Genomic DNA, 9,994 nt, shown 5'->3' on the forward strand with positions numbered 1-9,994 from the left:
GGAAAGAGTGCTGGCTGGTTCTACCAAAATGTGCCTGTATTTTGAGCCATGTCAATTTATTAACCAGTAGTGAGATACCTGTTTCATTGCTAAATAACCATGCAGGCTCTGTGCCGAGATTTGAATCTGGTTGAATCTTGTAATAGGCTGTATAGCAAGAAACTGTCATGTGCACTGAAGATTGGTGTGCCCCAATTTTTACATGCTGGGACTTCTTTCCTACATCAGTAGGTGAGGCAATAGGCTGCAGATGGTATTTTAGTCTGAGGAGTCAGAAAGAAAAGGCAGCACAGCGCTTCACTGCAAATTCATTAATTCCCAAAGCCACAGCAGGAGACAGGGAGATGAGAATTAACCAAGCAGATGGAGACATAAAGCTTGCTTAAGTCCCCTTCACCCCCAACAGGCCCCTTTTTGCTTCCCCTCCTCTCTGGTATGTCCTGCAACAAAGCCTATAACAATCACCAAAAAAGGAAGTTCCTGAGCTCATTGCTTAACTAGGTTGTAAGATGTAACACTCAGCCTAAACCCAACAAGAGACTGGAACTGAGTTTCATTTTGGGGTTATTTTTCAGACAACATGTCAAAAAACCACCACACTTTTATTTACTATTTAGAATGCAATAACCATCAAAACTGGAAGAAATATGTTCTAGCACAGAAGAGAGCAGCACTTCACCATGCATGAAAATGGGGTTTGTATTTACTGTGCTTGTACAATGCTTGGATTGAAATTCTGCTAAAATAACTTAGCATACTGCAATGGCACACACTGTACACACTGCTGCTGAATTTACAGAACTGGAATGCCAGCTAATGAAACATGCCAATTCGCCTAAACTTAGCTATGAAGAAAAACAAAATAAACTTAACTAAAGCAATAAATTAAGATATTTTGTCTTTGAGGCAGAAAATAACATTGTACTGATTCAACATCTGCTGAAGGGGTGTCCAGGTTCATTCCCACAATTTGGAGATGCTGTAGGAATTGTGGTAGGCTTGTTCTGGATAGCGTCCTCATTTCAGAAAAGCGCTGAAATGTAGCAGAATGCAAATTATAAAGTGCTACACATGACACTCACCATCGTTCTTAATTTCCCATTCGGAACTACTGTAAAGAGAAATGTTAGCAGCTCGCCATAGGCTGGGAAGAGTCATCCATGGGGCTTCTGAGAATCAGACATGCTACCAAGAATGAGACTGAAACCCTTTTTTTCTTCTTTCATTAGTTGACGTTATAAACCCTCTGTCTTGGCCACTACATACAGACTGGGAAAATGACTCAAGAAGATCACAGAGATCATGTGAAAAACAAGTGCTTGGCCCTCCACTGTCTTCTACCATTTGAAGTCACAGCATTTAACATACTTGCTGAACAGTTCACTGAGTGCAAGGCACTAGAGAATCATGCTCAGCTCATGTTAGAAGAATGTGAAATCAAAGTCTGGAAAGTCCAGTAAAACCAAAGGTGTGTTAGTACCTCCTACTATATGAGTATTCTCATGCATGTCTGGAGATGGTGCTTTTTCTTCCTTGCCTGTCTTTCAGGGTATGATGTAACAAGATGATTTGAGACAAGCTAAGAGCGTGCTGCCACAGAAACAAGGAGAACCATTCCCCTCACCATCTCCCTTCTGCATATGTACTCTCCTCTCTTAAAAGCTCACCCTGATGCTCACAGGATAGATAGCACATAACTCACTGGAAGCGCTGAAAACTTAATCCAGAAAAATGTTTTCTGTGGGGTTTGGAGTTACATCAGTTTACTTTGCAATCCAATGCCTGACAGTGATGGTACAAAGTAGTGAGAAGAAAGGACTGCACAGCCAGAAGTAGGGGCTGGAGGAGCAGTGAAGGAAGAAAGGAGAGCAGGACCACGAAGAAAGAGTAGGGGAGGAGGGTGAAGGAATGAGACCTCCCTTTTCAAAGCAAAAAACTTCTCAGTTGCAGCATGGAACTGCACCCTTGCCTGTATTTGAAAACCATGCTCTCAGTTCCATATTAATGTGCCTTGTTAAGATCTGCATCTCCATCCTGGAGTACTTTCACTTCTTCAAAATGATTATTTGTATGCATTTAAGTAGCACTTAGAAACAACCACCATGTTAAAAAAAAAAAAAAAGAAAAGAAAAGATAAGCCATCTCGGATCCTCCTGGCTGATAGTACATAACTCTGAACTGTTTAGATTCTCAACTGACAAGATCATCAGCTGATGAAAGAAACAATGTGGTGAAGTATTTTGATTTTATGAATTAAGATTAAAGGTCTCTTAAACCTTCCTGCTGATCCCGAAGGATGTTGTGGCTTAATGTGGAGAGTTTGAATGACTGGTTTGACTCTGAGACTACCAGAGTCCCAGCTGAATGCCTGCACCCAAAGCGCTCCTTCTCTCTGAGGAGACCGTAAGTTCCAGCATCGTGGTAGAAAAGTGGTGACTGGTGGCAACTTTTTAAACTTCATTCTTTAACTTGTCTGTTTTTTTAAGTCTTGATTGTCAAAATAATTAAAGCATACAAGCTGAAAACTGAACACAACAAGGGCAAACCACCTTATCCTGTTACATTTCTTCTGCATTGTGCTGCCCACCGTGGCTGCTCATTAGGATATTTCTGCACAAAGAATAAGAGCTTTCTGTACCCAGGCTCCTGGGCCTGAGCAAGCCATTCACACTCGTGACATTTCAGTCCGTATGGACATGTTTCTGAAAAGAACACTGGATTAATTCACATCTTGGGGCACCATAAAATCCTTAATGTAAGGACCTTTGTCTCAATTTTTAAGTAGAAGTAATGGCATCAAGGGCAGAAAATGTGAAGATACTGCTTCAGATATCAGAGGGCATCAGATCAGTCAGTCTAGAGACTACCGACAAATACAGTCATTACCAAATGGCAAGAATACCCTCCTTTCGACAGTATGTACAAATTGAGGCCTAGTTGCTTAAAAAAAGTATCCTTGAGCCTATATTTGAAAACATAATAGAGGCCATAACCATATATTGATGGATAAATACTAAACTATACATAGTTACATATATACATGGATAAATACTAAACTGTTATCACACTGATGACAATCTGAGTGAATAGAGAGATTAGGGCAAACCTTTAACTCAGACTAAGTAATGAAAAGGTATGAGACAAAGAATCATAGAATCACAGAATGGTTTGGGTTGGAAGGGACCTTAAAGATCATCCAGTTCCAACCCCCCTGCCAAGGGCAGGGACACCTTCCACTAGACCAGATTGCTCAAAGCCCCGTCCAACCTGGCCTTGAACCCTTCCAGGGAGGGGGCAGCCACAACTTCTCTGGGCAACCCGTGCCACTGTCTCACCGCCCTCACAGTGAAGAATTTCTTCCTTATCTCTAATCTAAATCTACCTATTTCAGTTTAAAATCACTATCCCTCACCCTATCCCTTCACCCCCTGATCAAGAGTCCCTCCCCATCTTTCCTGTAGCCCCCTTTAAGTACTGGAAGGCCACTCTAAGGTCTCCCCAGAGCCTTCTCCTCTCCAGGCTGAACAACCCCAACTCTCTCAGAAACAATGTAGTAATTAAAGTAACCAGCAACATCAGGTAAAATGTGTAAATACTGTACAGCACTGCCAGAGAACAACATCATTGAACTTCATAATGGGAGAGACTGCTCAGCAAGTTCACTGCAGTTCCTTCCAATGTGACAGACACTTGCTACATCATCTGAGAACAAAATGTCTCAAAGGGGGTTGTTTCCTCCACAAAATATACTTTGCTTACAAATGAAAATAGATCAGACTATGTTGCAGCTGGAGTTGCACTTATTGTCAATTGTAAAGTGTTGTTTGGTTTGGTTTATTTAAATATATATTCAGATATTCAGTAAAATGTGAGCTGTAATTTTTTTTCAGGTTTTCTAGTCAAATAAACCTAACTATTCTGGAGTTTCTTTGCATTGTTTTATAAATAAATAAGAAGATCCAAAGTAATTATCATTCAATCGAAATTACCATTTTCAATCTTGAAAAGTGAATCTGTAAATGACATTGCATGTACACACAATGGGTTCCGTCAGACAAAGGCCACTGCTGCCATCTGCTGAGGAGGAGAGAAAATGGGACATAAATGGCCAAGTGTCACAAATCCTTTCCTGTTGGCCATTTCAGGCAGAAATTCCTACAGAAGTGATGCCAGCAAGCCCAGCTCCCCATGATCCACAAGGTGAAAAATTAAATCCACAATTTTTTCTTCAACTTCTCTGAAAACAAAACTGAAAGAAGAACAATGGAGCCCAGCTGTTTGTAACAGTCTTTATGTGGTTAGGTTTAGTGTATTCAGCTGAGGGAATGACGCAAACACTTTCCAGGGTAACATCTCCATTTCATGACTGGGTTAATGCCTGCATTTCTGATGCGTGGAAGCACTGCATAACATACCATTGAAGGTTAAACTTTTAGAACAATGTAGCAATATTATGCTTAGGTCAAGAAAGATATTCTTTGTATATGTTAAAGCCAACAGCATCCCTAATCAGAAGAACTAGTAGATATCCCTCTTTGAGTAAGGACATCCACCAGCAATTAGACCTTGAAGAGGGTACATTGCCAACTGGGCAAGCAAACTCAAGGCCCATGTATCCTTAGCTCAGGTACCCTTATTATAATACTAAAAATCACGCCTATAGGTCAAGAAGACCCTTGCCCAGGTGAAGACCCTTCCCCCGAGCATGCGTAGAAGTATTGTGTCAGCAGTATTATAACTGTATGTAAATTACTAACCAGTCATCCTAGAGAGGGTGGACTTGGAAAATTACTAACTCTGCAAAATTTGTGAATAAATATAGCGCGAAAAGTCCTGATGACACATGTGCTTGCTTTGTGGGAGACCACTGAGCACTTAGGCTTGTGCAACCCTAAAATAAATAAGCAATGTCTCTCCTGAGCGTGTGATGATTGACCTACTGCACACCGGGCGACGAATCTGCTTTTCGGACAACAGCACGATCACTACACGCCACAGGATCACACGCTACATGATCACCACATAATAACTTAAGCACCATCTTGGCAGATCCCGCTACGTTCCTCCAAAGCAGTCAGGCCGTGTCTCCCCGCGGCAGAGACACACCGACCCAACGCCTGGCTCCAAACAGTATTCCAGGGCAGCGGGGAGGTCCCCGAGGGGGCTCCCAGGCCTGCACACGCCCGGCCGGTCGCTCCCGCCCCCACAGGCCTCTGGCCTTGCCGCCTCAGGAGCGGCTCTTGGTGACGGAGCCCCGCACCCCTGGGCGGCCCACAGCACCAGTGGGGATGCGGCGCCAGCACCGCCCAGCACCCCCCGCCATGACGCGCCCTCCGCCCCCCCTCACTCAGCAAGGCCCCGCCCACCCCGCGGAGTTTGGCACCGCCTCCCGGGAGAGCCCCTGCCCTGAGTGGAGCAAGCTTATGATCGGTGTTCGGGAAAGCCAATCAGAGCGTGCCGCCCCAGGTGGGCGAGCCAATGGAGAGGAAGGGGGCGGGCCTCTGGCCGGAAGTGGGGCGCCGGCAGTTGCGCTGAGGGGAGCTCGGCGGGCAGGTGAGGGCGGGTGGTTCCCGCGGTCGCGGGCTCCGAGCGGGGCTGGCGCCTCCGCCGGGTATGTGCGCAGTCGTCGATGGGGTCTTGCCGTAGCGCGCCTCCGGTTCTCTCTTCAGCGGTGGCCTCACGATCTCCGCGGCGGGGCTTGGGCCTTCCCAGAGCCTGGTCTGGCCTGGCCCAGCCCGGAGCGCAGCAGGGCGGCGGCTGTGGGCCCGGGGTGCGAGGCCGCATTCTCCCCTGAGGGCTGCGCCGTTTCTCTCTTGCGGGGCGGGGTGTTAGCGGGCCAGGCCTCGGCTAGGGAGTGCTGCTCTGTTTACAGGCTGATCTTTCGAGAAATGAATGCTTTATGTGCTTCTAGTGAAGTTAATCCCACCAAAAGTATACCCTGGTGAAAAGCTAACATGGATTTATGTGGGAGTTTCCCGAATTCTACACACTGAGATAGCTTGCTTCTAGCTCATTTTTGCACAGCCAGCTCTCTTATATTGCCTTTGTTTCTATTTATATGATAAGGTTGTCACACAAATTGTTTAACGTATATTTCTTGGGACATTCCCTAGGTATTTTCGTCTGACAAAAATGGGTGAACCTCAGCAAGTGAGTGCCCTTCCTCCTCCTCCAATGCAATACATAAAAGAATATACTGATGAAAATATCCGTAAAGGCCTGGCTCCAAAGCCACCTCCGCCTGTGAAAGACAGTTATATGATGTTTGGTAATCAGTTTCAATGTGATGATCTAATTATTCGACCCTTGGAGAGCCAGGGTATTGAAAGGTTACATCCTATGCAGTTTGATCACAAGAAGGAATTAAGAAAACTTAATATGTCTATCCTGGTCAACTTTTTGGACCTCTTGGATATCTTGATCAGGAGTCCAGGGAGTATAAAGCGAGAGGAGAAGCTGGAAGACTTGAAACTACTTTTTGTTCATGTCCATCATCTTATAAATGAGTATCGCCCTCACCAAGCTAGGGAGACACTAAGAGTCATGATGGAGGTGCAGAAACGTCAGCGTTTGGAAACAGCAGAGCGATTTCAGAAGCACTTAGAGCGAGTTGTAGAGATGATTCAGAACTGCCTGGCTTCCTTGCCTGATGATCTGCCTCATTCAGAGGGAGGACTGGGAGTGAAAACAGAAACAATGGATACCGATGATGGCAGCAACTGCATTGGACAGAGTGAAAAGCAGAGAGAGCGTTCTGGTGGCAAGAGAGATCAGGTTTTAGACAAAGATGCAGCTATGTGTAGCATTATTGATGAAATGACATGAAGAAAACACTTTTTCTTGTTAGCTTACCATAGTGAGAGGCAGGATGGATTCTGAAGGTATATGTTGTATTTTGCTTTGCTGTTGTACAAGTAGGCAAAGCGTTTATTGTACACCTGTTGGAGGTTGTGAGTGACTAGGCAGCTGAAGATGTTTAATATTTTGTAAGCTGTGTGTTTATTGGTAGAAACAAAAAATATACTTTATGTTAAATGTGTTGTGTGAGGTTGTAGCCACAGTTAGATTTTTCTGTTGTACTTTCATTTGTCACTTTCTGCTTTTTTGGGTATGCTTTTTTTTTTAATTGCTTTATAGTGTGGAAGGAAGCAAGTAAGAGATCTGACTGAGAGGAATTGCAGTCGACAGTTCGTCTATTTCAAATAAGTGCTAGTTGTTTACAACTTCAGTGGGTCCTTTCCAGAATGTGTAATTCAATATTAAAAATAAGATTAGTGTAAAGTCTGCAAAATCCATTCCTTTCTAGTTCTGTAATAATACAACTACTAAAGAAAACCTAAGAATTCCTTTATTACAGATGTAATATGGTGTAATTTGCTTTATAGGGATACACTGTCAGGAATCTCCACAACTAAATGAATTAAAATTAATTGGATTTTAATTTTCTTAGATGTAAATTATAACCAGTCTTGACCTTACAAAAATGCCTACCTTTTTTTTTTTTTTTTTAAACATAGATGCTTAGACTAACTTGTATTCCCTGCAGTTAATAACACATGCATTAAGTGAATCATTTTGCAGTGCAGATGTTTTGTATTTGCCTTTTAGGTGGGCTCTGTGCCTGGCTGAGCATTTTTCTTAGGAAGGAGAGTCTAATGGGATAATTAGCCTTTATACTAATTGAGAACTTCTAAGTTTGAAAGAACCTGCAAGTATTCCATCAAGTGGAAGCCATATCAGTGCATGTTTAAAGAACATTTGAGTTGGATCAGCCCCCCATAGCAAGAGGAAAAGAGTGAATTGATAGTGAAAAAGTGGCTTCTTTACCCTGCCCTCCTGTCAGGGAGATCCTACTTCTGTCCTTTTGCCATGTACCACCGTAGTATGTATGTTTTCCAAAGTGTGTAAAGCAGCTAAAACCCAGGTAAACTTTGTGGTGAGGGAACTTACACAAACTCTGGTTTTAATTGTGATTTGACAAGCTATGTCTCTGTTTCATTTGATAATTCTGTTATTTTCAGAAATGTTACTTAAATGGGCAGTCAAAAGTACTTAGCTGTTGGGTGGTGGGGTTTGAGCTCAGTGCAGATAAAGGTGAAATGAAGCAAGTTTATGACTCATTGAAAGACATCATCTGCTATTTTAAGTGCAAATGACATTGTAAGTAACAATAAAGAAGTAGAAACATGTTTTTTTTAGAAATGTATAAATAATTTTACAAAGTTAACACTGCTGTCCTTTATTCAACCACCACTGTTTCTTTCCTTCTCCCTGGACTAGATCTAAATTATATTGCTTGTACGTAACTAAAACACTTGCAAGTGAGCAAAATCAATTTGGTATCTACTTTGCAAATGTTGTTTCATGTGGAAGATTTGAAGAAACATTTAGTGCCTGCTGGATAAGAGGGGTCATGCACTGTGGAACTAGTTTGTCACTGATGTTTTAACTTTGCTATTCAAAAAGAACTATTGTAGATGCTCAGTGGTTATCTGTTGATTTTTGTCTCATTTTCATGCTTTCAATAAAAAATCATGGGTCTGGGTACCGTAGTTTCAAAATACTGCACAAGCTGGGTCTTAGCAGCAACTAACAATTGCAGTGAACTTTTTTGTGAGACCATTGAGGTAGACTGGGATCATGATATTTAAAAAATATTTAAGGCTGTTTTCACTTTCCAAAAAATTTCATGAATAATTTGTTTATTCTAGGGCTTTTTTTCTATGTTTAAGGCAAACCCTTAGAAAGCTGTGGAAGGCTTCCTGGTCTCTTTTCACCCAAAACATTGACTTTTTCCTGTGTTGTCAGGTCAAAGCAATGATAGTTTTTCCTTTTTCCGTTACAACTTTGCTTTTGGGAAAACAACAGACTGTAGCTGCAGTGAAGGCAGTGGGTGGCGTACGCCTGTTAGTCGAGGGAAATCAGCATTTCATAGGGTGATGTGACTCACTGACTAGCCAATTTAATTATAAATGTTGTCTTCTCTAGTGTGTTAATTAACCTGCTCCTGACGATGAGCTCTTTCCTTACCTCAGCAAATCCTGATTTTATTTTTGGATATGATAACATTTGAAGTATTCTACCCCTGAAATGTTAATGTATACAATACGTGTTGGATTATATGCGCCTTATGAAACTCAAGATAAAGTTAACATCAGGTTTTAAGCAGCATTTTGTTGGATGTTTTCTTAGTTTAAAAAAAAAAGACGAAACAAATGAAGCAAGGAAAAGAAAAAAGTCCAGCCCTTCTATTACAGTATCTGAACAAGCACAGGGATAACAGAAGTACAGTTACTTGTAAAGCTCCAAAAGTTTCTTGATACAGAGAAGCAAAGTGTGTCACCGGTGGACAAAAGGGCAAAGTTTGTAATTCTGATCATCTGGGGGAAAAAGAAGAAAGGCTATTTAATGATATGGCTTTAAAATAGTGCAATGAAGAGATGTTTCCAACAATGCTTTAAACTTATTTCAGTATTTAATGTTCTGGTTTGGTTTTATTTTCACAAAGTATGATCTGACAATATGCTGAGTCAAGAAAAAATGTGCAGCTACTTCAAGAGCTGCATGAAAAAGGTGATGTTGGCACCTTTTCTACAGAAACAGTGCATGTTTCTTGCCCAAACAAAACCCAGGAACTTGGAAAACAGGCATGTAGGAACTCAGAAATTATATCAAGGTGTTCCATATGGTCTGTGTTTGAGATGAAGTCTAAAGCAAGTGGGCTAACTGTTGCCCTGTAGCTCTCGCATTCTCTTACTATGTGACCAGAACGGCTTTCCTGGGGATGCAGGTAGTGCCTGAACTACTCTAGACTATCATATGGACAAAACAACCTGGGTGAAGTGAGTAGAAAGGGCTCAGGCAGAGCTCTAGGCTAACGATATCCTTATTTTCTTACCCTATTGATTTATTTCAGAGGGGGGACGTGGCCCATGCAGTCCATGTGGACCCATGCGCACTGCGCGTTCTTGCAGGTAACTGGCAGAAGGGACGT

At 42.4% G+C, this 9,994-nt stretch overlaps 1 protein-coding gene across 2 annotated transcripts; it reads left to right on the top strand.

Annotated features, from left to right (window-relative positions):
* The first annotated feature begins 5,504 nt into the window (after positions 1–5,504).
* MED7 (mediator complex subunit 7) lies at positions 5,505–8,545 on the top strand. 2 transcript variants are annotated; one of them, XM_074883529.1, is made up of 2 exons: positions 5,505–5,553; positions 6,114–8,545. In XM_074883529.1, the coding sequence occupies exon 2, from the start codon at positions 6,133–6,135 to the stop codon at positions 6,823–6,825; it is 693 nt and encodes a 230-aa protein (XP_074739630.1). In that variant the 5' UTR covers positions 5,505–5,553; positions 6,114–6,132; the 3' UTR covers positions 6,826–8,545. The 2 variants fall into 2 exon arrangements, with proteins under 2 accessions (XP_074739630.1, XP_074739631.1); XM_074883530.1 differs by having other exon boundaries at positions 5,528–5,611.
* The last annotated feature ends 1,449 nt before the right edge of the window (positions 8,546–9,994 follow it).

The sequence above is a fragment of the Strix uralensis genome, chromosome 14 (assembly GCF_047716275.1).
Source record: "Strix uralensis isolate ZFMK-TIS-50842 chromosome 14, bStrUra1, whole genome shotgun sequence".
In the NCBI taxonomy this organism is placed as follows: Eukaryota; Metazoa; Chordata; class Aves; order Strigiformes; family Strigidae; genus Strix; species Strix uralensis.